Source organism: Rhamphochromis sp. 'chilingali' (assembly GCF_963969265.1).
Source record: "Rhamphochromis sp. 'chilingali' genome assembly, chromosome: 13".
Classification (NCBI taxonomy): Eukaryota; Metazoa; Chordata; class Actinopteri; order Cichliformes; family Cichlidae; genus Rhamphochromis; species Rhamphochromis sp. 'chilingali'.
The window spans coordinates 6,331,984-6,359,335 of record NC_137940.1 but is presented as its reverse complement, the minus strand read 5'-3'; the positions used below and the strand labels follow the sequence as shown (position 1 = coordinate 6,359,335).

The 27,352-nt window shown below is 42.8% G+C and overlaps 2 protein-coding genes across 3 annotated transcripts in view; one reads left to right on the top strand and one right to left on the bottom strand.

The window, feature by feature from the left end:
* The window catches only part of rxfp1 (relaxin family peptide receptor 1), a 90,035-nt gene that overhangs the window by 55,757 nt on the left and 6,926 nt on the right, over positions 1-27,352 (bottom strand). The window contains exon 2 of the mRNA XM_080901491.1: positions 26,909-27,046. Within this exon, the coding sequence (XP_080757617.1) occupies positions 26,909-27,046 (138 nt within the window). The remainder of the gene's footprint in view (positions 1-26,908; positions 27,047-27,352) is intronic.
* On the top strand, positions 2,439-26,915 carry LOC308408991 (uncharacterized protein). 2 transcript variants are annotated; one of them, XM_080901494.1, is made up of 3 exons: positions 2,439-6,068; positions 10,722-10,900; positions 23,458-26,915. In XM_080901494.1, the coding sequence occupies exon 1, from the start codon at positions 2,483-2,485 to the stop codon at positions 4,730-4,732; it is 2,250 nt and encodes a 749-aa protein (XP_080757620.1). In that variant the 5' UTR covers positions 2,439-2,482; the 3' UTR covers positions 4,733-6,068; positions 10,722-10,900; positions 23,458-26,915. The 2 variants fall into 2 exon arrangements, with proteins under 2 accessions (XP_080757620.1, XP_080757619.1); XM_080901493.1 differs by lacking the exon at positions 23,458-26,915 and adding an exon at positions 12,833-13,171.

Below are 27,352 nucleotides of genomic sequence, written 5' to 3'. Positions count from 1 at the left end.
TCCAAGCGCACCTCTTCTTCAAAACATTCAGTAGCCAGCGCCGCTGCAAAAGCCAGAGCTATCGCTGAAGCTGCACGCACCAGGGCCACATTTGCACAGAGGGAGCTTGAAATAAAAAAACAAAAGGCCAAGTTGGATTTAGAAAAGGCTACTCTTGAGGCAGATCTAGAAGCATTGGAACTTGAAAAAGCAGCTGCCGTTGCTGTTGCTGAGGCTGAGGTTTTAGAAGCAGCAGCAGCCATAGACTGTGATGATATACACGGCAACAGGAGTGGCATCTCACCTTTGTCCATAAAACAGCAAACCGAGGCATACCTCGAAGACCAAGCTCGAATCAGTTTTAAACCTGCCATAGATTCTCAAGCCACACTGAGTCCCATCTATGTTAAGAAAGCATCGTTGTCAACAAAACAAGAACTCCCAGAATCCAACGTAGAATATAACACTTTATCTACAAACCCTGGTTACTCACAGCTAAGTGAGCATCAGCCAACTACAGGACAGCAGCCATTCTCGCCTCAGCCCATTCCATTGAGCCCTCGCTATTTTGTAAGGCATCTTTAGAACGCAGTCCACACATCAGGCATTCAGATACTTCTCAAAGGAACAGCATACAGCAAAACTCTCAGACTCCATCTACAGGCATGTTAGACTTTGCAAAGTATCTGGCACGCAGGGAATTAGTAACCACAGGTCTCACTAAATTTGATGATCAGCCAGAAGGCTACAGAGCTTGGCGGTCATCCTTCCTCAGCACCATTCAGGATTTGGAGCTGACAGCCAGTGAAGAGTTAGATCTACTAGTAAAATGGCTCGGCAAGGAATCATCAGAACATGTAAAAAGGATCCGTGCTGCTCATATCACTAACCCTGAAGCTGCGCTTAATTTGTCATGGTTGAGACTTCAAGAATGTTATGCAACCCCAGAAGTGATAGAGTGTGCTCTCTTTAAGCGACTGGACTGCTTCCCTCGCCTCACGTTGAGAGAAAACTTAAAACTAAGGGAATTGAGTGACCTACTGATGGAGCTTTTGGCAGCCAAGGAAGATGGTTATCTACCAGGTCTTAGTTACTAGGATACTCCAAGAGGCATTAACCCCATTGTCGAAAAGCTGCCAGTGAACCTGCAAGAGAAATGGCTCTCCAGTGGTTCAAGGTATAAAGAACAGCATAGAGTGTGCTTTCCACCATTTGCCTTTTTTGTGGATTTTGTCAACAGTGAAGCCAAGGCTAGAAACGATCCCAGTTTTGTTTTGACAAACAGCAGCCGTTATTATAATCGAAATGAAAAACCCATGGCAAATCATGATGGTGGGAGAACTGCCATAGCCGTTCGAAAGACAAATGTGTCTACAGTAGCTAATCCAAGCTCCAGACATAGAGAAGAAACAGATGGGAGAGGCGCAAATGATCCTGCTAAGTACTGTCCACTTCACAACAAACCCCACCCTCTGGAAAAATGTAGGGTCTTTAAAGCGAAATCACTCATGGAACGGAAGAAGTTATTAAAGGACCACAGACGGTGCTTTAGGTGCTGCTCAGTTACTCATGTTGCGAGGGAATGTCACATGAACCTACAGTGCAACGAATGTCAGAGTGATAAGCACTGCACTGCTCTTCATCCGGAGACTACTCTTCCAGAAGCGTCGCCTCCTGCATCAGTGTCAGATATAGACCAGCGAAACAACTCCACAACAGAGGTAACCTCAAAGTGCACTGAAGTCTGTGGAGATGGTCTCCTTGAACGATCTTGCGCTAAGATCTGCCTGGTGCGAGTTTTTCCAAAGGGACAACGAGAGCGCTCAGTCAAGATGTATGTCATCCTGGATGACCAGAGCAATCGCTCGCTGGCCAAATCTGAGTTTTTCCAACTCTTTGGGATCAGTAGCAACCTTTCCCCGTACTTGCTGAAGACATGCGCTGGTACTACTGAGATGACAGGGAGAAAGGCAGTCGGTTTCCAGATTGAGGCTTTAGACGGTGAAGTGTGCTTAGACTTACCTCCACTCATTGAATGTAATGACATCATGACCAACAGGTCTGAAATCCCCTCACCAGAGATAGATCCCGAAGCACAGATTTTGATGTTACTGGGAAGAGATCTCATACGTGTGCACAAAGTAAGGCAACAAATTAACGGCCCCCACAATGCTCCCTTTGCCCAGCAGTTGGATTTGGGATGGGTGATAGTTGGGGAAGTTTGCATCAACAGGACACACAAGCCTACTGTAGCTGTCTATAAGACTAGTGTCCTGCCGAATGGACGTCCATCTTTCATGGTGCCCCATGTCAGAATGAAATATCTGTGAAAGAAAAGTTGGCGTATGGCGGGGAGCAAAGACCCGATATTTACCCCTGCCTGTCCAGTTATGGCTCCACCAACATGCCTGCTGAGGAAAAACTTGGGGTAAGCGTATTCACAAGACAGACATGTGATAACGAACCGGCTTTGTCGTTTGAAGATGAGAGCTTTCTGAACATCATGCAGAAGGAGTTCTGTCAGAATGAACAACACAGCTGGGTTGCTCCTCTACCATTCAGGTCGCCCAGACCACGCCTACCAAACAACCGTGCTCAAGCCTTGTCTCGTCTCCACTCTCTGGATCGCACATTGGGCAAAAATCCTAAAATGAAAGAGCAGTTCATTGCGTTCATGAAGAAGCTCTTCGAAAATGGGCACACTGAGAAGGCACCTTCTCTCCAAGAACATGAAGAATGTTGGTATTTACCCATTTTTGGGGTCTACCACCCCCAAAAACCCGATCAAATACGTGTGGTATTTGACTCAAGCGCACAAGAAAGTGGCATTTCTCTTAATGGCGTCCTGCTCTCAGGCCCTGACCTAAATAACTCCCTGTTAGGAGTGCTGCTCAGGTTCAGAAAGGACATTGTTGCTGTGACAGCCGACATCCAACAGATGTTCTATGGTTTCATGGTGAGAGAGGACCACAGAAATTATCTAAGATTTCTTTGGCACAAAGATCATGACCTGACAAAGGAAGTAGGGGAATACCGCATGCGCGTGCATGTGTTTGGGAATAGCCCGTCACCTGCAGTCGCTATATATGGACTTCGAAGAGCTTCCCAAGAGGGTGAGCACAAATACGGACCTGACACACGCCAGTTTGTGGAGAGACACTTTTATGTGGACGACGGACTGATCTCTCTCTCGACAGAAGCAGAGGCTATTGACCTTCTCAAGCGCACTCAAGCATCACTGGCAGAATCTAATCTTAAACTGCATAAGATTGCCTCCAACAGTATCAAAGTGATGCAGGCTTTCACCCCTGAAGATCTGGCTACAGGTTTAAAAGACTTGGCGCTAAATGAGGAAGTTCTCCCAGCACAAAGAAGCCTTGGTCTGTGCTGGAGGATAGATTCTGACACCTTCACATTCAAGGTTGCAGCTGACGACAAACCCTTCACTCGCCGAGGAGTGCTATCGACAGTTAACAGCCTCTTCGACCCACTGGGCTTGGCTGCTCCAGTGACCATCCGAGGACGAGCACTATTAAGGGAACTTTCAGCTGACATATGCGACTGGGATACAGAACTTCCCACAAACAAGTTAAATGAATGGGAAACATGGAGAAGATCACTACAGGATTTAAGTAATCTTCAGCTTCCTCGTGCCTACATACAACAGTCGCTCTCCACTGCCATGTCTACTGAGCTGTGTGTATTTTCTGATGCCTCAAACTGGGCCATAGGAGCAGTAGCTTACCTGAAAGTCATCACTACAGATGGACAGTGTCGAGTCGGCTTTGTACTTGGGAAAGCCAAGCTAGCTCCTAAACCAGAGCCCACAATCCCTCGCCTGGAACTCTGTGGGGCAGTGCTGGCCATCGAAGTGGCAGAACTAATCCTCAGGGAACTCGATCTTAAACCTGATACTATGAAGTTTTTCTGTGACAGCAAGGTGGTTCTCGGATACATCCACAATGATTCTAAACGATTCTATGTGTATGTGCACAATCGTGTTCACCGAATTCGACAGACAACTTCTCCTCAGCAGTGGCACTACGTGCCAACAGATCAGAATCCAGCTGACCTAGCCACCAGATCGGTCCCAGCATCTCAGCTTGGAGAGACTATGTGGTTTACAGGTCCAGATTTTCTTCACAAGCCTCCTGTGGCTGAAACACATGAGCCCTTTGAGCTGGTGGAACCAGATGCAGATGTGGAGGTAAGACCACAGCTGACATCCTGTGCTACCCATATAACCGAGGGTAAGTCGACTTCAAATAGGTTCCAACGCTTCTCCACCTGGAGGTCTTTACTGAGAGCAGTTGCCTTCTTGAGCCACCAGACTCAATCATTCAGTACCAACCCCCCAAATACATGTAGAGGATGGCATATGTGCAACAAACTTCATACTCCAGAAGAACTGGAGGCAGCAAAGCTGACCATATTTAGGTTGGTCCAAAGGGACGCTTATCCAGAAGAGTATGTTGCACTGCAAGAGAATAGAGCAATTTCAAAGACAAGCACAATCCTCAAGCTAGACCCTTTCATGTGCAACGGTCTTTTACGGGTTGGTGGACGTCTGAAACACTCCACTGTTAGTCTTGGGATGAAAAATCCAATCATTCTCCCAAAACAGAATCATGTGACCAAATTGGTAGTGACCCATTACCATGAAAAGATAAAACATCAAGGACGACAGTTTACAGAAGGGGCAATCAGAGCGGAAGGCCTGTGGATTGTTGCCGGCAAAAGCTTAGCTCTGTAATCCATTCCTGTATTGTCTGCCGAAAGCTGAGAGAAAAACTGGAAGTCCAGAAAATGGCTGACCTTCCCCCAGAACGTCTGAGCATGTCTCCTCCCTTTACATATGTAGGGTTGGATGTTTTTGGTCCGTGGGAGGTAATCACCCGAAGAACTCGAGGTGGAGCAGCTCAGAGTAAGCGATGGGCGATCCTTTTCACGTGCATGAGTACCAGGGCTGTGCATATAGAAGTCATTGAGTCCATGGACTCAAGCAGCTGCATCAATGCACTACGCAGACTTTTTGCCTTAAGAGGGCCTGTGAAGCAGCTGAGGTCAGACTGTGGTACAAACTTTGTTGGAGCATGTTCTGAATTAGGAATAAGACAAGATGATCAGAGTCAAGACAAGATCCTGAGTTACCTCTACGGACACGGCTGTACATGGGAGTTCAACCCTCCACATGCCTCGCATATGGGAGGTGTGTGGGAGCGCATGATTGGTGTAACCAGGAGGATACTGGACTCCATGTTGTCTCACGGTAAACACAGTTCCCTGACTCATGAAGTGCTCTGTACATTGATGGCAGAGGTGTCTGCTATAATCAATGCAAGGCCATTGATCCCAGTCTCCTCCGATCCTTCTTCACCACTGCTGCTGACTCCCGCTATGATAGTAACGCAGAAACCTGGTGTACCACCTCCAGCTGGCGAGTTTGTTGGAAAGGAACTTTTGAAGTGCCAGTGGAGACGAGTACAGGTACTTGCTGATGAATTCTGGACCCGATGGAGAAATGAATATCTACACACTCTGCAGCCAAGACGCAAGTGGCAAGTAGCATGTCGCAACTTACAAGTGGGTGATGTAGTGTTGCTCAAACAGAAGCAGTCATCTCGTAACGAGTGGCCGATGGGGTTGGTCACTACCACCTTTCCAAGTAGTGATGGGAAGGTGCGCAAAGTGGAAGTCAGAACAGCATCACAAGGCAAAGTAAAGACTTTCTCAAGGCCTATAAGTGATGTTATTTTGCTCTTATCAATAGAGAGTCAGACCTCAACCACAGACAGTTAAGCATGAAGTGGCATATTTGGGAATGCCAGACGGGGAGTGTTCTGTTTTCAATATGTTCATATGCTAATGACACAAATAAGTGTAAAGTGTATTTCTATTGTTATACATCGGAAAATTGTGAATCTTTTATTTTGACATCTGGATAGACAGGAAGGCTTTTATTTTGACATGTGCATAGACAGGAAGCAGGAAATGCAGAGAACAGTGGGAAAAGCATGGCTACAACTTTGTAATCATTCATGTGGAATCCAAAGCAATCCTTCAAAGGAGTCCTTCAGAAAGCAATAGTCGTAAGTTCTGTCAGTTCTTTGTATATTAAGCAATTAATAATAGGGTGTTTTGAGACATTATTTTGTACCTTCTTTGAAGTGCAGTTATAGGGTGTAGCTTCTGAGCTAATGATACAAGTGTACGCTCACCTACTACCTGCTTGTTTTCTTTGTAGTAATATCAGTTTGGATATCTACAGTATACTTATTTCATGGTCTCCTGTGTAAGTGCCTGAATATATTTACCTGCTGATTATATGTCAATCGATTAAGAGTTTTGTATTATGTGTTTTTCTAGTTTCACTCCAGTTCAATGATGTCAGTGCAAGATGATTGCTATGTTTGGAGTCATTAAAGGAGCAAGTACGCTCACCTTCCTGGCTCTTGAAAAGGAGTTTGGCTGGCTGTTTATCTATGTTCACACTCAGGGAGTTTAACACATAGAGAGAACAGTACACATTTTCCTTTTTTTCAGTTAACAATGAGACAGTATTTGTCATATTTAGTACATTTTAATAACTGATCAGTTTACCTTCACTTTATCCTGACAAGAAAAATGTTGGAATTTAAACAGGGCATACCTTCTTTTGACCATGACTACAGAATATAATTGTAAGAAAAAGGAAATATGGATATATCCTAGGATATAATACATCCTAAAAGACTTTCTTTGATGGGGCTTTAATCTCATAGCAGTTTTGAATTTGGAGTCTTGTAATCACTTGTTATACATATAAATGTTCACTGTTAAATGTCAAAAAGAAAAAAGGAATAGAAAGACCAGAGAAGCAGGGAGAGTTAACATGATGTTGCAAGTTTGGCACTTCTATTCTTTCAGGCTCTGCTTTGATCACATGAACATACAGATCTGTGGTTCATTAACACCTGGCTCGGATTTTTAGTACTTCTCTGCCAGTCTCGTTCCGCTTGCAACGATGGTCGCTATACTTAGGCCTCTGTGCCCACACAGGCTGATTACCGCCTTATGATTTTGCTTTATACTTAGGGCTGTGCGATATGACGAAAAGCTCATATCCCGATATAAGATATGTATCGTCCGATAACGATTTAAATCACAAATTTAACATTTTCTATAAATTCTGTGAGTCAGCTCGACTTGCATGAAATGTTTTCAGCTGGGCGTCGTGTACCTGGAGTCGAGTGTTTTAACGATGTAAGTATTAATTACACGGCGTGCTGCGGGGAAAAGCCCGTTCTAACGTTTGAGTCTAAGGTTTATTTTTTAGCACCTGACGGCTCTTTTTTGCTTCTCATCCGTAAATACTCTGCATTCTCTATCATGTGATTCAGTTTATTTTGAAAAGTCTCAACAGGATCTTGAGCTTTATTGTGAAAGGTTTATGTGGAAAATAAACAAGCAGACATGCAATGGTTTTACCGTCGTTGTTGCTAACGACAATGCATAAAAACAGGCGCTTGTCCGTCCCTAGTGTGGTTATATTAAATATAAGAGACAGAGAGAACTTTAAGAAATTAATATAGCCACTACAGTGACCATCAAAACGATGAAAAAAATATTGCCTTAAACAGTTTATTTTGTGACACCACGAAACAAACGATAGCGTAAAATGAAACGATAGATCTTTTTATATCGTTATATCGAACAGCCGTATTTATACTAACATTCTTCTCTTGTGGTGATCTGCCAAGTTCTATTTCATTCCTCTGCTTGCCTTCATTCACCTTTCTGACCAACTCTGTCAACCACATCAAGCTCACACAGCCATCACTAGTTTTCCACACTCACACATTCCAAAACTTTGGCAGCTGCCTCCATCTTATTGAACTTGTGACAAGCTGGTGCCACTTTTTGGTTTACTAAATCCATTGAAAATGCCACTGTGAAACTCAAGTATATGGTGTAACCATTCTTTGATGTAACTTCGGTTCTTTTAAATGCCCACAAGTACAATACGAACATGCTGATGTTTAGCTTTTATAATATCAGGTTCATACAAATGCATTGAAAACATCTGGATGGATTAATAATCTATACACTTGATTCAGGATTTGGCAAAATGGATGTTTGCTACTGTGTGATTCCAGTTTAATTCACATACACACAAAGCTATGCATTATGCATTGCAAGTCCTTTCACAGAGTTTGGCTCAGTTTAGAAATCTGTGCACACAGAGCTGGTGTGGATGCTTTCCAAACATCCAAGAGTTTTATTTAGAAGTCTTCCTGAATTCATTACTTTGCTTAGAAGTTTTCCTCTCTCATTTTATCTTGTGAAACATTATTTATCCTCTTATATACTCAACCTCTTTTTATTATCAACCGCCTACATCACTTCAAATACAGACACTCTTTGTCAGAGAATACTGACAAAGCCACATATTATACATTTCTTTAAAATGACATTCACCACTCAAGCCCCTGCTGCTTTTAACGTGTGTGACATTTAGAGATATTTCTCAAAATCCAAAGTCAGAGTTAAGCCTTTTTTTTCCCTTTGCCATTTCAGTCACAGCCCAGGCTCTTCTTTTTCCTTCCTATTCTCTCTGAAAAAGCTCTCTAATCCCTTGTCTTTCAGTTATCAGCTGGCAAAACTCAGAAAGAAGCAAGACGATGATTCGATTATGAGCAAAGTAGAAGCAGGAGGTAGAATAACAATTTCGTTAGTTTATATGATTTTAAAGGGCTTTAAATCTCAACGCATTCTGTTTTTACTGATTTGAGGAAACAAGGTTTTTCATTGAATTGTGAAACGATTTTTATATTTATTAAAGCAAGTGGTGGGTTTTTTTTTTCAGCTTATTTTGAAAAGATACCAACTAGGATTACTGCTCTTTTGTCAGCAGTGATAACTTCTAACTCAGTATCTTGTGAGCACTATTTTAATGCTGAAACAGTACATATTTGTCAACTTTCCAGGCTGAGAGTCACAGTAGGAGGCGCACATTTCAAAAGTCCCTGAACTTATCGAAATACATACTTCGATATGCATATTATTCAACCATACTGACATTCTTGGCAGTATAAAAACACCTTAGAGTTCAATTCTTTGAATTATTACAACTACAAAAGTACAGTGTGCTCCTGAGACTAAAAGTGGTTGGACTACATCAGTCTGTGTACTAATAAAACAATCTTGATGCATGCTCAATCATCCAGGTAAGTAAATCTCCAAAAGTTGATTCACAGAGACCTGGTGTTTAGAAAAAATGCGTCTCAACGCATACTCAAGTATCGGAGCAGTTGAAATGCATTTTTTCTAAACACTGCATCTCTGTGGCTTTTAAACCGCAAAACATGCTGCGCCAGGCCAGTGGACACTCTTTCAAGGATGAGGATGTACACATCTTGGACAGGGAGGGACGCTGGTTTGAGTGCGGAGTCAAGGAGGCCATTTATGTGAAAAGGGAAAGACCATCTCTGAATTGAGGAGGGGGTCTAAGGGTACATCTTTCACCATCTTACAATGCTGTGATTGCAGCCATTCCCCAACTCTCTGTGAATGGTACTCATGGCCATTGATCAGTGGTATTTGGTCAGTGGTTGTTGATCAATGGCCATAAGAATTTGCATAATTAAGATTAAGGAACTGACCTCACAGCCCATTGTTCCTTCAGTGGGCTGGGTTCAGTCAGTATGCAAATGTACTGTTTATAAGATTGGGGAAACCTGTAAATGGTAAATGGCCTGTATTTGTACAGCGCTTTACTAGTCCCTAAGGACTCCAAAGCGCTTTACATATTCAGCCATCCACCCATTCACACACATATTCACACACTGGTGAAGGCAAGCTACATTGTAGCCACAGCCACCCTGGGGCGCACTGACAGAGGCTGTATTCAGATGAGACTGAAGAAGTCGCTTGTATGAGTGACGAAACGTTTCTCCCACAAAACGCTATGTCCAGATGAACAGAATCAACTTTTGGAGACGAATAAAACAATATTTTGGCTTGCTGTTTAAATGTGGGAGGAGAAATCAGATGAACAAAGGCAATAATGTAGTTAGAAGATAATATTGAATAGAGCCTTTTGCTTAATTAGTTTAAAAGTCTCAATATCTTCCGTAATGAAAGCAATCATAATTACTGTATTAAAAACAGCAAACCGTAATCCAAGGATCTTAATTAGATCAAAAGAAGTACAGGTTTAACTGGTTTTGATAACTTGGGAGGCTTCATGTTCACCCCAAGTAAATCCCTGATCTGAACATCCAAATGATACTTAGATACATGGACAGGAGGAACTAGGGATGGCAAAACCACCTGACCACCACCCAACTGAAAAATTAAAACAACACAGATGTGCCAAAAACTGGACACTCTGAAGGTTGACCTGACTTTGATTTTCTTTGCCCCTTCAAAACAAATATATGGGGATGATTTTTTTATAACTCATCCCTTTAGTCTTTAAATTAGAACTCCCTTTGGCAGCTGTGCCCACACAGGACAGGCTTTTTGTTTGTTTGTTTTTTGTCCTACAATACTTAACCCAGTATCAAATAGTTTAAAAAGAAAATAAACAATATGAACAGATATGCCAAGAAAAATTGTATTCATGTCCCAGAAGGACTCATAAATGACATTTGTTTGCAAAGAGTCACAGAAGCTAACGGAACAGTCGCTGACCTGAAAGTGGCATTGGGACTTTGCTTTCTGACAGCTGTTTTCTCTAAGCTTGTTCTGCTCTGTGATAGAGTGTACATGGTTAAGCGAGCAAACGAGGAGCAACATCATCAGCCTTGACTGCAAGTGACATCAAACCAGCAGGATATCAACGCTTTCCCCCTGAAAATGGCTAAAAGGTGTCACACTGAGTACTGAAGATAACGAAATGGCAATTCAGTCTGAAGAGATTCCCCTACTGCACCAATGGGTATGCTGGTTCAGTCTTTACTACAGTTATATATGTCATCATAGATTTATGTGGTTTTTTTTTTTTTCACATATCATAGTGGCTATTTTAACCAGGTGTTTATGACCGAGTGTGACAGTTTTCTATAACCGCACCATTTAAATTCCTCCAACACCTCCAAAATGATGGAACAAAGAAACAATCAGAGTTGTTTGTGGTTAATGTTCCAACATGTTTTAAAAGTCTGCTGACTCAAAACGAAGCCAAATTATAGTTTGGTCTATCTGTCTGTCTGGCAGGTGGATTTAAATTTAACAACCTTTATTTATCTCATTTAGTTCTCTACATTTAGGAGTTGTAGTTCTGTCAGGTGGAATTTTGCAGTTGTGCACCTCATCTCTAAGGACATTTATGCAATTGACCTTAACACATAACTGGCGTTGGCGATGCTTGGTAAAAAAAAAAAAAAGACAGTATTTTATCTTTCACAGTAAGGTGAACAACATTTGCTTCTTATCAGCATAACATTTAAGACGTGTATTGATAAAAAAAGGAAGTAAATGACATCTTTGTAAAAAGAGAACCTCTTCCTAAAACTAAATATTTCACTTTCAATCACTTACTTTGAGAACTGATTGCCAACCTTTTAACTACCCTGTCATGTTGAAATAATAAAAGACACTGCCAGTGTTCTGGCTTTTTTGCTATCTGAGTCTGCTTTCTGGAACCAAGGTGCAAATCGTTACATGCACAGATTGAAGTAAATATTTTTCAATTCTTTTAAGCTCGGGTCTGCAAGAAATAAGACACGTGTGTGGAAAATAAAAACAAGTGGGGCAGCTGTATGCTGTTATTCTACAGACAAAAAAGAATCTGACCACTGTTTCTATTCAGATCAATTATATTGCAATACACCACTGTTCTTTTTTTAATGATTCAGGTCACTCAACCTTTAAGGTTTTTAATCAGGTGTATAGTTCTAGTGGGTCTATACAGCATGTATACTACTCTGTAGAGTAATACACATGGAATTGAGGAGGAGACATCAATTTGGGGTCTTAAAGTTGAATTGTGGACATTAGAGTGGTGAGCTGCTGTGCTGTAAAATGTATGAAAACTATATGTATGAAAGGTACCAGCTTAGGTACCAGCTGTAAGAAGGAAAATCCTGAACCTTCAAAAACATTTTGGAAAAAAAACTAAAAACATCAGAGTATCACATTCAACTCCTGGAATATTGAATTGGTCATTTAAGTAGGAGGGGAGGTCGTAATCGGTTTCAGCTGCGTCTGAAATAACTAGCTCATGCATTTATTACTTCCAGGCTGGACTACTGTAATTCATTATTATCAGGATGTCCTAAAAACTCACTGAAAAGCCTTCAGTTAATCCAAAATGCTGCAGCAAGAGTCCTGACAGGGACTAGAAAGAGGGAGCAGATTTCTCCTGTTTTGGCTTCTCTTCATTGGCTTCCTGTTAAATCCAGAATTGAATTCAAAATCCTGCTCCTCACATACAAGGTCTTAAATAATCAGGCCCCATCTTATCTTAATGACCTTGTAGTACCATATCACCCTATTAGAGCACTTCGCTCTGGCACTGCAGGCCTACTTGTTGTTCCTAGAGTATTTAAAAGTAGAATGGGAGGCAGAGCCTTCAGTTTTCAGGCCCCTCTTCTGTGGAATCAGCTTCCAGTTTGGATTTGGGAAACAGGCACTATCTCTACTTTTAAGATTAGGCTTAAAACTTTCCTTTTTGCTAAAGCATATAATTAGGGCTGGACCAGGTGACCCTGAATCCTCCCTTAGTTATGCTGCAATAGACGTAGGCTGCCGGGGATTCCCATGATGCACTGAGTTTTTCCTTTCCAGTCACCTTTCTCACTCACTATGTGTTAATAGACCTCTCTGCATTGAATCATATCTGTTATTAACCTCTCTCTCTCTTCCACAGCATGTCTTTATCCTGTCTTCCTTCTCTCACCCCAACCGGTCGCAGCAGATGGCCCCGCCCCTCCCTGAGCCTGGTTCTGCCGGAGGTTTCTTCCTGTTAAAAGGCAGTTTTTCCTTCCTACTGTCGCCAAAGTGCTTGCTCATAAGGGGTCATATGATTGTTGGGTTTTTCTCTGTATCAATTATTGTACGATCTACTGTACAATATAAAGTGCCTTGAGGTGACTGCTGTTATGAGTTGGCGCTATATAAATAAAATTGAATTGAATTGATTTGAAATTAATAACATGTACACTACAGGTGTAACACTGAGACGACTCGTAACAAAGGAATGTAATTTTTCCTGCCTTGTATTTGACTAGGGTCAGTGCCACTACTAATAGCTTAAGTCCTCCATTATTGCACATCAATAATGGAGGACTGTGGAGGACTGTGGAGGACCGTAATAATGCAGTGATTATTACGGCTGTTTACATTCCCCCACAAGCCGACACTGACCGAGCACTCAGGGAACTGTACAGCGCGATCAGCAGCGAGGAAACCGCACACCCAGAGGCGGCGTTTATCACAGCCGGAGACTTTAATAAGGGAAACCTGAAGAAAGTCTCACCCAAACTCCACCAACACATCCACTTTAACACTCGTGGAGATCGGCTACTCGACCACTGCTACACCTCTTTCCGGGATGCGTACAAAGCCCTCCCCCGCGCCCCATTCGGCCAATCAGATCACCGCTCCATCCTGCTCCTGCCCGCCTACAGGCAGAAGCTGAAACAGGAAGCTCCAACCCGGAGGGCGGTGCACTGTTGGACGGACCAATCGGAGTCTGCGCTGCGGGACTGTTTTGATCACGTGGACTGGGAAATGTTTCACGTGGCTGCTAGGGACATTGATGAATACACAGACTCAGTCTGCGGATTTATCAGGAAATGCGTGGAAGATGTCGTCCCATCCAGAACAGTTAAATCCTTCCCAAATCAAAAACCCTGGATTAACGGAGATGTTCGCGCGGCACGGAGCACCGCCTTTGCCTCCGCGAACACATCGGACTACAAACACGCACATTACCAACTCCGGAAGACGATCAAAGCAGCCAAACGTGAGTACAGGGACAGGGTGGAGCAACAGTTTGACAACCCTCGGAGTATGTGGCAGGGACTAAACACGATCACAGACTTTAGAGGGAAAACCAGCACACCGCAGACCACGACCTCTCTGTGTGAGGATCTAAACGTATTCTACGCTAGATTCGACACAGCGAACACCATGAGACCGGACAGTATGCGCACCGCGGATGACGTCAGTGCGCACACTGTGTCTGAGGAGGATGTGCGGAGGTGCTTCAGGAAGGTGAACGCACGCAAAGCTACTGGTCCGGACGGGATTCCCGGCCGCGTCCTCAAGTCATGCGCGGCTCAGCTGGCTGGAGTGTTCACGCACATCTTCAACCTTTCCCTCTCTCTGTCTGTAGTCCCAGCCTGCTTCAAAATGGCCACCATCGTCCCTGTACCCAAATCCTCCACCATCTCCTCATTGAACGACTGGCGACCTGTAGCCCTGACCCCCATCGTAAGCAAATGCTTCGAGAAGCTGGTCAGGGACTTCATCTGCTCTGCACTACCCGACTCACTGGACCCTCTACAGTTCGCATACCGCCACAACAGGTCCACTGATGATGCCATAGCCCTGACACTACACACTGCCCTGTCACACCTGGAGAAGAGAGACACGTATGTGAGAATGCTGTTTGTAGATTACAGCTCAGCATTCAATACCATCGTTCCCTCGAAGCTGGATAGGAAACTGCAGGATCTAGGACTGAGCAGCTCCCTCTGCAGCTGGATCCTTAGCTTCCTGTCTGACAGACGCCAAGTGGTCAGACTGGGCAGCATCACCTCATCCCCCGTCACACTGAACACTGGTGCTCCACAGGGGTGTGTACTGAGCCCTCTCCTGTACTCACTCTACACCTACGACTGCACAGCCACTAACAACTCCAACATCATTGTGAAGTTTGCGGACGACACTACAGTGGTGGGTCTTATCACCAACAGTGATGAGACAGCTTACAGGGAGGAGGTCAGCGCCCTGACCCACTGGTGTCAAGACAACCATCTCACCCTCAACGTCGCAAAGACAAAGGAGTTGATAGTGGACTTCCGGAGGTGCAGAGAAGTACACACCCCCATCACCATCAGCAGCGCTGCTGTGGAGAGAGTGAGCAGCTTCCAGTTCCTTGGCGTACACCTGGCTGAGGATCTTACGTGGTCAGTACACACAAACAAAACAGTGAAGAAGGCGCAGCAGCGCCTCTTCTTTCTCAGGAGACTGAAAAGATTCGGCATGAGCCCCCGCATCCTCAGGACCTTCTATCACTGTGCCATTGAGAGCATCCTCACTGGATGCATCACCACCTGGTATGGCAACAGCACCGCCTACAACTGCAAAGCTCTCCAGCGAGTAGTGCGGTGCTCTGAACGGATAATTGGAGGTGAGCTTCCCTCCCTCCAAGACATCTACAGGAAGCGGTGCCTGAGGAAAGCGGGGAGGATCATCAAGGACTCCAGTCACCCCAGCCATAAACTGTTCAGACTACTTCCATCAGGAAGGAGGTTCTGCAGCATCCGGTCCCGTACCAGCAGACTGAGAGACAGCTTTTTCCATCAGGCCATCAGACTGCTGAACACTTCATAGACACCTCAGCTTCACTACTGGAACTTTAACATTATGCACTCCATACTGTACAGTAATGCCACTGTTTTGCACATGTCTCACTCTGTATATTTTATTTTATTTATTTTATATATTCTATTCATTGTTTACTCTATTTAATTTGTAAAATATGTGTACACACACACACACACACACACACACACACACACACACACACACACACACACACACACGTAGAAAAAAATTTAGTATACACATCCAGAAATGCATATACTATTATATATTGTACATATATTTATTAGTTTCAGATGTAGCCATTCTTGTATTTTGCTTGTTTACATTATTGTATTTTGCACAACTCTGTTGCTTGTGAAGCTCGCACACAAGAATTAATTTCACTCACATGTGCTGTACCAATGTACCTGCACATGTGATGTGACAATAAAAGTGATTTGATTTGATTTGATTTGATTCAACACGTGCCTTTTCCACTGTGACTTCCGGCACATTCTCAAAAATATGGAGGAGGTTCTAAGAGATAGACAGTTACTCTAGGAGAGTTGGACAGGGCCATGAAAGATCCTTAACTCATCAGCAGGATTGGCATCTGCTTGGCCACTGAATGTCTCTGACCAAACAAATAAAAACAGACTTCATGAAGGTGGCCTGTGAGCCCCACATCCTCCAGCTGGCCTTTTGCTCACAGCCCGGCACAGTGGAGGCATTTACCATAGAACACCAGAATTAGCAGGTCCACCACCAACACATGACAGACAGAGAACTATGGTGCCTTTAAGATCATTCAGCATGACCGGTCTGGCAATGGGTCAGTGATGGTCTGGGGAGGCGTATCCATGTCTTCCTTCAATTTATTTATTATTTGGGCACTCTATGTTTGAGTTTTCAAAGCATTGACATAAATCAGTTAACTTGCTGGGTTACTAACTTAACTTGGAGTGAATAAATCAAAGAAAATCTTTATGCTTTTGTTGAAAATACAGCTTGAAAAGGATAAGCGGAAGCGAACGGATGGATAGATGGCAATGATATATGTTATATTACTAAATACCAAAGTAAAACATCATAGTACTGTTTGTATGCAGTGATATGATATAATGTGAAATAAAATATATAAAACTGAAATACATCATTAAAAAGCATAAAAATTGTTCCAGTAAAACATTAAATAATAGGTAAAACACCCCAAAAAACTATACAAACATCTTTGTCTCCATATATCACAGAGCCACAGCTCAGTGGCCGAGAGTCCAACATGCCAGAAAGCAAGCTTGAAGTGATTTATAATTTTTAATTAGTTTGATATGTTGGTACTCACCACAAACAGGCATTGATAAATGTCAGGAAATGTGAGTGTTGGTGGTTTTTTGCCCTTGTTTAGCTTCTATGTAGTATAAAGTTTCCTCCTTATTACTGGTTAAGGTGCTTGTATTTGTTTTGGTTTTGCATAGCAAATGCAATGATAATCCTGTTATCCTTATACCTGGGCACCACCAGGTTTTATCCGCAAAGGTTTTCTCAGCCGCCTTTACAATCATCTCCAAGACCTATATTCCCTTAAGAAGTTAGTGGTAGTGAGTGTGCAGTTTTAGAGAGTTAGGATTCACTCATTATGTTTTTACATCTGTGGACAAAACAAAAGGACAATCTTTCCCAATTGGCAGTGTCAAAGCCAGTTACACTCAACAAAAATATAAACGCAACACCTTTGTTACTGCTCCCATTCCCCATGGGATGGACGTAGAGACCTAAAATTCAGTCCAGATACACAATATAACCATCCCTCCCAAACAGTGGTCACAAATCAGTCCAAATGTGTGGTAGTAGGCACATCTGCCATATTGAGATAATCCATCCCACCTCACAGGTGTGCCACATCAGGATGCTGATCTGACATCATGAGTAGTGCACAGGTGTACCTCAGACTGCCCACAACAAAAGGCCACTCTGGAATGTGCAGTTTTTTGCGCTATTGGGGGTCTGGGGACCCAGAACCGGTCAGTATCTGGTGTGACCACCATTTGCCTCATGCAGTGCAACACATCGTCGCATGGAGTCTATCAGATTGTCAATTGTGGCCTGTGGAATGTTGGTCCACTCCACTTCAATGGCTGTGCGAGGTTGTTGGATATTCGTGAGAACTGGTACACGCTGTCGTATACGACGGTCAAGCACATCCCGAACATGCTCAATGGGTGACATGTCCGGTGAGTATGCTGGCCATGCAAGAACTGGGACATTCTCAGCTGCCATCTGCCCTGAACAATGTGAACCATGATTCATCCATGAAGCGCACACCTCTCCAACGTCCAACGTCTCAGACGATCTTGGAGGTGAACCTGCTGGATGTGGAGGTCCTGGGCTGGTGTGGTTACACGAGGTCTGCGGTTGTGAGGCCGGTTGGATGTGCTGCCATATTCTCTGAAACGCCTGTGGAGACGGCTTATGGTTGAGAAATGAACATTCAATGCACGGGCGACAGATCTGGTTGACATTCCTGCTGTCAGCATGCCAATTGCACGCTCCCTCATTGCTTGTGGCATCTGTGGCATTTTGCTGTGAGACAAAACTGCACATTCCAGGGTGGCCTTTTGTTGTGGGCAGTCTGAGGTACACCTGTGCATTACTCATGATGTCAGATCAGCATCCTGATGTGGCACACCTGTGAGGTGGGATGGATTATCTCAATATGGCAGATGTGCCCACTACCACACATTTGGACTGATTTGTGACCACTGTTTGGGAGGGATGGTTATATTGTGTATCTGGACTGAATTTTAGGTCTCTACGTCCATCCCATGGGGAATGGGAGCAGTAGCAAAGGTGTTGTGTTTATATTTTTGTTGAGTGTACTTTCCCTTGGACATGTTTTAATCAGACAGTCAGCACAGTGAGGCATTTCCAGGCCTGTTTTCCTTTGATTGTGCAGTTGTATCAGTGAAATGGAAAATCACAGTTTTTTTTTTTTTAGTTACTTCATGAATCAGAGTAAAAATGGAACTGAATGATCAATGAATTTGAGGCAGCCTTTCAGATGATGAAATAAAAGAGTCAGAAGCAGCTGTTGACCATCTGGTGACATCTGTGCTTACGTCCCATCAGGACCAACATTGCAGACTAGCAAAAATATGGACAGCAAGGCAGAACACCCACTAATAGAGCAGTCTGTAAAGTTAGGAGAGACCTTTTAATGTTTTTTCATAATTTTTGACTATTTACATTGTAGATTCTCACTGAAGGCATCAAAACTATTTGTTATTTGTGAGTATATTCCATATTTCCATAGTGAGTATATGTTTTATATTTTAGATTCTACAAAACAGTCGCCCTTTGCTTTGATTGCAGCTTTGCACACTCTTAGCATCCATTCATGGCATTCATGAAGTCATCACGTAAAATGGTTTTCCATCAGTCTTGAAAGAGTTTCTCAGAGATCTTTGGGGCTTTTGTCTTCACTCTGTGGTCCATCTTATCCCAAACCATCTCGGCTGGGTTCTGGTGAGCTGACTGTGGAGGTCACACCATCTGGCGCTGCACTTCATGACTCTCCGTCTTACACAGCTCGGAGGTGTGTTTGGGGTCATTGTCCTGTTGAAAAATAAATGATGGTTGAACTAAACGCAAACCGGATGGAATGGCATGTCGCTGCAGGGTTCTGTGGTAGCCACGCTGATTCAGTGTGCCTTCAATTATGAATAAATACCCTAACAGTGTCACCAGCAAAGCACCCCCATACCATCATACCTGCTCCTCCATGCTTCATGGTGGGAACCATGCATGTAGAGACCATCTGTTCACCTTTTGTGTGTTGCACAAAGACACAACAGGTGGAACCCAAGATATCAAATTTGGACTAATCAAAGCATAGATTTCAACTGGTCTAATATCCATTCCTTGTGTTTCTTGGCCCAAACAAATCTCTTCTGCTTGCTGCTTCTCATTAGTAGTGGTTTCTTAGCAGGATTAGGGGTTAGGTGAGGTGCAGTTAACTTGCGATTTCAGGGGCTGGTGACTCGGATGAATTTATCCTCAGCGGCAGAGGTGACTCCTGGTCTTCCTTTCCTGGGGCGCTCCTCACTTTCATCCTAGTGCTTGAAGGCTTTTGCGACTGCACTTTGGGACACATTCAAAGTTTTAGCAAGAACTGACTGACTTTCAGTTCTTAAAGTAATGATGGACTGTCGTTTCTCTTTACTTAGCTGATTGGTTCTTGCCATAATATGAATTCTAACAGGTGTCAAATAAGGCTGTCAGCTGTGTACAAGCCCCTGCACAACACAACTTATAATCCCAACCCCATTAAGAAGGCAAGAATTTTAACAAATGAACCCTGACAAGGCACACCTGTGAAGTGAAAACTATTTTAGGTGACTACATCATGAAGCTCATTGAGAGAAAGCCAAGGGTTTGCAGCGCTGTCAACAAAGCAAAGTGTGACTACTTTAAGGAAACTAAAATATGAAAACATATTTAGAATTTTTAATAATTTAATAATTCATATATATATATACACACACATATATCTAGCTTCATATATTTTATGTCTTCAGCATGTATATACAATGTAGAAAGTAGTAAAAAAATAAAGAAAAAACATTAAATGAGAAGTTGTGTCCAAACATTTGACTGACAGTGTACAAATAAATATATTCGAAAAATTTGCCTGGATAGAAGTGGATCAACGTGTTGGATTTCCATCTTTAAAGACTTTTTTAAAACCAAGATTGCATTAATTGCCATTTTCACAGTCTCCTGTTTTCAGAGGCTCAAAAGTAACTGAATAACTTATTATTAATAATTCATTGCCAGGAGAGGATTGTTTGTTTGGTATTCCATGTCAAATGAAGCAGAAAAAAGATATAGTGTTGATTATTTATATTTAACAGCTGTTTACTAGAATTTGAATTGTCAATATGAGGTCCAAAGAGGTGTCACTGTAAGTGAGGGAGGAATCATTTGGCTGAAAAACCAAAATAAAATAAAAAAAACAACCCAAAAAACCAGATAGCAAAAACTTTAGCAATGGCCAAACATCAGGTATATCTGAAAAAACAAAAACAAACAAACAAACGAACAAAAAGTAATGCACTGGCCAGCTCAGCAACACCAAAAGACTTCTCCAGAAGTGCACAGTTTGAAATTTAAAAAATAAAATTGGGGGGAAGTGAAAGAAAAATTAACTTGTACCATAGTTAAGAAGATCAAAGAATTTAGAATGAAAATAATAGCTCTTGATCCCAAATATACTACATGATCTGTTAAACATGGAGGCAATGTTATGGCGGGGGCACGTATGGCTGCTAATGGAAATGTGTCACTAGTGTTTATTGAAGATGTGACTGCTGATAGAAATAGCCGGATGGATTCTAAAGTGCAGATAGAATCCATCACTGTGCAGATAGATAACAACTCAAAGAAACTGGAAACGCAACCCCAGAGTTTCTCAAGGCAAAAATGTTGGATATTCTTCAATGGCCAAGTCAGTCACCTGATCTCAGCCCAACAGAGCATGCTTTATTAAAGATAATACTGATGCCACAGAGTCCCACAATGAAGCAGCAGCTGAAGGTGGCTGCAGTAAAGGCCTAGCAGAGCTTCTCAAGGGAGCAAACACAGCATTTGATGTATTATGTATTAAAGTATCCTAAAAAGTTACAACTTTTTTTAAACTTCTTGGATTAAAGTTGAAAGTCTACACTTCAATCACATCTTGCTTATGATTTACAGGGAGTGCAGAATTATTAGGCAAGTTGTATTTTTGAGGAATAATTTTATTATTGAACAACAACCATGTTCTCAATGAACCCAAAAAAACTCATTAATATCAAAGCTGAATGTTTTTGGAAGTAGTTTTTAGTTTGTTTTTAGTTGTAGCTATTTTAGGGGGATATCTGTGTGTGCAGGTGACTATTACTGTGCATAATTATTAGGCAACTTAATAAAAAAAAAAATATATACCCATTTCAATTATTTATTTTTACCAGTGAAACCAATATAACATCTCCACTTTCACAAATATACATTTCTGTCTTTCAAAAACAAAACAAAAACAAATCAGTGACCGATATAACCACCTTTCTTTGCAAGGACACTCAAAAGCCTGCCATCCATGGATTCTGTCAGTGTTTTGATCTGTTCACCATCAACATTGCGTGCAGCAGCAACCACAGCCTCCCAGACACTGTTCAGAGAGGTGTACTGTTTTCCCTCCTTGTAAATCTCACATTTGATTATGGACCACAGGTTCTCAATGGGGTTCAGATCAGGTGAACAAGGATAAGATAAGATAAGATAGAACTTTATTAATCCCTCGGGTGGGTTCCTCTGGGAAATTCGACTTCCAAAAAAAAAAAGCACAGCAACGACCGAAGTTACAGTTACAGAATTGTTATATATATATATATATATATATATATATATATATATATATATATATATATACACACACATACACACACACACACACATATATAAATACAGAGACAAATATAAATAAAATATACAAAGGGGATAAATAGAATAAATAGGAATAAAAAATAAAAATACAAGTGAATTGCACATTTCAAGTATTGAGTCTATTGCACTGTTGACTATTTACAAAAAGTATTGCACAAGGTATTGTACAGTGAGGTGAAGAGGCACTACAGCTCAGTTGTTCCCCCCTCCTCCTCCATGACATGGAGGCCATGTCATTAGTTTTTCTTCTTTTATACCCTTTCTTGCCAGCCACGCTGTGGAGTACTTGGACGCGTGTGATGGAGCATTGTCCTGCATGAAAATCATGTTTTTCTTGAAGGATGCAGACTTCTTCCTGTACCACTGCTTGAAGAATGTGTCTTCCAGAAACTGGCAGTAGGACTGGGAGTTGAGCTTGACTCCATCCTCAACCCGAAAAGGCTCCACAAGCTCATCTTTGATGATACCAGCCCAAACCAGTACTCCACCTCCACCTTGCTGGCGTCTCAGTCGGACTGGAGCTCTCTGCCCTTTACCAATCCAGCCACGGGCCCATCCATCTGGCCCATCAAGACTCACTCTCATTTCATCAGTCCATAAAACCTTAGAAAAATCAGTCTTGAGATATTTCTTGGCCCAGTCTTGACGTTTCAGCTTGTGTGTCTTGTTCAGTGGTGGTCGTCTTTCAGCCTTTCTTACCTTGGCCATGTCTCTGAGTATTGCACACCTTGTGCTTTTGGGCACTCCAGTGATGTTGCAGCTCTGAAATATGGCCAAACTGGTGGCAAGTGGCATCTTGGCAGCTGCACGCTTGACTTTTCTCAGTTCATGGGCAGTTATTTTGCACCTTGGTTTTTCCACACGCTTCTTGCGACCCTGTTGACTATTTTGAATGAAACGCTTGATTGTTCGATGATCACGCTTCAGAAGCTTTGCAATTTTGAGACTGCTGCATCCCTCTGCAAGATATCTCACTATTTTTGACTTTTCTGTGCCTGTCAAGTCCTTCTTTTGACCCATTTTGCCAAAGGAAAGGACGTTGCCTAATAATTATGCACACCTGATATAGGGTGTTGATGTCATTAGACCACACCCCTTCTCATTACAGAGATGCACATCACCTAATATGCTTAATTGGTAGTAGGCTTTCGATCCTATACAGCTTGGAGTAAAACGACATGCATGAAGAGGATGATGTGGACAAAATACTCATTTGCCTAATAATTCTGCACTCCCTGTAGATTCATTTGTACAGTTTTTATAAATTGTGCCAATGTCCAAATACTTATGGACACTATATGTTTAACAGTTAGGTGCTGGATTACAAAACAAACCAACTGACTATTCTTTCTACAGTGTACCACTGTGTTATCTAGCAATGTACTAATCTGTGATTGCATACTGTGAAATAGTTTTAACTTCTACACACCAGCACCTGCTGAAAACAAAACTGACATCACATCATAATTCTTCCTGCAGGATCACGAAACGAAGCTTGGGGAATGGACGGAAGTCATGAAGAAAAAAAAATGTCATTCATTATAATGTGACAGTTGGTTTATAAGCTGCACCTGTTTCACCACAGGAGTGATGATTGATGATTGTCTCCTCAAGATTAATTCTTGAAATTAGTCATACATAAGCCTACTCTAGCATTCTGAGCTGCAGATCAGCACACGTGAGAAAGTTCCAACATTAAAAGGTTTGCATTTCTATGCTTTATGGTGCTTTGGACCTTTTCACTCTGTTATCAATAAATGTTAGTTATGATGCAAAATCACTTTGAGTAATGTAATTCCAGTGTAGGATATAAATAGATAAGCACATATTTTTAAAGCAAATTTAATAACCCGACTTGTGTCTTGGTATTTAGTGTATATATAATTTCTTTTTTTTTTTGTGTGTGTCCCGTTTGGATCTTTAGCCATCAGAATTGTTGTCTTAAGGCCAAGAAAGATGCCAAGCGGATTTATTTTACCAAGTGGATCATCATGGCCTTGCCATATTGGTCCATTTGATTGACCTTTATTATAATTATGAATTTATTTTATTTACAGTTGCTACAAACAGGACAGACATGACCGGGGGATAGGACAGGGAGAAAGAATGAAAGAAAGAGAGGGAGAGAAAGAAAACCAAAGGGGAGAAGAGACGGTGAGAAGGGGGGGAAGAAAGAAAAAAAAAAAAAAAAAAAAAACAGAAAAAAAAAAACAAAACACCTGGGTCACCTGTATGGAGAAAAAAAACAGAAGAGAAAGCAAGCAACAAAGTGCAACATAATAAAAAAAAAACAAAACGGCACCATCACAATAAACTAGCTAGCAGTAGATATCAGTAGATACTAAGTAATAAACGATATTGTGCAGCACGCAAGATAGACAGCGCACAATGTGCTTTGAGGCAGCAGCCAAGAAAGCTGTAGTCCGCGTCTGTGAATACCCATGTGTACACCTGTGTGCATACCTGTGTGGATCAGCATGCTTGCATTCCAAAGGTTTCTCCATGTAACGATCTGCTAGAGGGTGTGGGGGGGCCACAGCCCCGTCCTCCAGGGTATGAAGCAGGTATGGAGGAGATCAAAACTCCAGACATCCAGAGGCCCCCAGAACACAAGAGACCAAGGAAGACCAACAGAGGGGCAGCCGCGCCACTGTCCCAGTAAGAGCTGAGGAGAGTCCCAGATGAGGGCTCACTCAGCAGCCGCGGAGCAGAAGCCAGGGGGAGTTGCAGTGACGCGCCCGTGAGCTCCGCCGGCAGCCAGCTGTGCCTGAGTGACCGAGTCCCAGCCCGAGAGGCCGGGGGCACCCCACCTCCGAAGTGGCCCGAGTGAGCCCCAGGCTCCAGGCCCCGATAAGCGGCTGCCAAGGAGTGAGCCGGTGTGTACCCGGACGCCCACCCCCAGACACAAGGAACCACCAACGCACCGACACCTGAGGGAGTCCGCCACTGGCAGGGGAAGTGGTGGTGGGTGGAGATAGGCCTCCAAACCTTGGAGGGCCTGAGATGTCCCCAGAGAGGTGGCGTCTGATACCCAACCTGACATATAGACACAGACATACAGGCACACACAGACACAAACATCCATTCCCACCCTCATGCTCTCATATGCACTTACTCCACACTCAACCAACGTGGAGACTGTCAGGGCGAGTGAGATGAGCCGTGTGGAAAATAAAGGAGGATCCAAACGCAGGCACTTGTATGGGTGTGAGGGTGGTTTATTAAACACAAAAAGGAAATGGACAAACGGCGAACGGAGCAATGACTAAACTAAACTGGGAACAAACTAACTACAGAACACGAACCTGGACATGAATGAGAGCGGGCGGAAACAGATGATGGTTGACTGCAGGGAAACACACAGATGAAGCAGGGTGGAAACACAGACGGACCAGCAACTACAATGACGGAAGACATGACTTAAATACACAGAGAATCACAGGGGAATTACACACAGGTGGTGGACACAGCTGGGAATAATCAACAAGACGAGAAAGGTAAAACCGAACACACTTACATGAGACCCAGACCTTCACAATAGAACAGGAAATGAGAACACCACACCAAGACGCAGACCTGACACTGAGAGACAGACAGATTGACACATGGAACCTGAACTAAACTAAACGTGAGATACAACCGAGAACAAATCCTTAAACATGAACCTCAAATAATAAACATCATAACCATCATAAACACAACAAGAGAACAAGAAAACAATCCCTGATGCAAACCAAAACATAATAACCTCAAACATGGAATAACAAAAACATGAAACTCCACATACTGGGTCCAACGGACCCAGACCCGTGACAGAGACAGACATAAAGAGACGCTGTACACACGATCACACTCCCCAAGCGTACTCTACGAACCGGGTCTAGGTACCCTTGCCCCTGGAGGGGGGAATTGCACCCAGACCCAGGTGGTGTTACCCTTTTCTCTGCGGTGGGGAGAGGCAGACCGCCCCGACTCCGCAGCAGTAGGGAGGCCCCACACTCCAGACCGCAGTCGGACGGCCAACTCCTCCTAGCCGCCCCGCTCCAGCAGGCCGCAGAGAACGGGGGTGAGAGAAGACTCCAAACCTCCCTCCACCCGCTCATTGTAGTGTTGATGCATGTGTGTTCTAAGGTGCAATTAAAACCCAGGAGGGCATGGAGCTACCTGTGTATATATAATTTCAAGGTTAATAAAGAAAAAATGGACAGAGGAGGAAATCAATGGGTGAGGCAAATGAGAAACACACTTAAAAATATATACATTGGAGGAGTTTGGTTAGTTATCATCGTAATTTAATTTGTCGAACTGCTTTATAGTTCAAACTTAATATTATATAATGCTTAAGAGCTACTATGACAGCTGTGCATAAAATGCAAATGATTTAGTGTTATGAATAATGATTATTTCTGAGCAAAATTCTTCATTCCTACTGTATCCTGACACCCATCAGCTGTATTTATAGTCCTTATGCCACGAGCCAGCTCTGAACCTTTGCTTCTGGGTCCAGGTCGGGTTGAGTTCAGTACTGAGTTTTACCAGTGCAGGACTCGAAGGTACATCATAGATGTAAATTAACATATTTTAAAAAACAGCAGCCAGCATGCATATTAATACCACTGCCCATGCCACCAGCAGGTGACAAGGAAAGCTAAGTTTGTACATTTACAAATCACAGCTTGCATCAGCAAGGTTCTCTAATACAGTAGCAGTGGTTATTACTCAAAAGCAAGGGTGTTTGTATGTATGAGTGTGTGTGTTTATAGCATCTACACCAGTAATTTATCACATGAACCAATAAACCAGGAAAATCTCAAACACTGTGTATGTGTCAGCCATTACCTAAGGGCTTTCTGGAGCTGGTATTTTGAGGATGTATGCATCAGGGCATATGAGTTTATTAACAAGTGTTCAAGTAGAAACAATGACTCACCACAGTTCTCCTCATCTGCTTGATTTCCACAGTCATCGATACCGTTGCAGTGCATGAGCTGAGGGAGACAAAAGGTCAGGTTCCCACAGGGGAAATATCCTAGTGGGCAAGTCCTCCTCTCCTCTGTCATATTGAATGCTGTAAACAAAGCAGAAAAGCAATATGATTGAATAGAAAGTTTCTGATACTCTATTTTATTCCTGTCAAATGTGTCAGTAAAATGTAACATCTATCAACCTCATCTTGATATTTTTGTGAGCTCCTGAACATCCAGGCTGCTGTTCTTTCTGCAATCCATAACGAGCTGCTGTACTTCATTAAGCAATCTTAAATAACTGATGTACTTCAGAGACAGAACAAAATATATTACCTGGTGCCTGCATCAAATGTAAAATGGGCTTTATGAAACAAGGACGTCTTCTCTATTCTTTCATTCGCACTCTA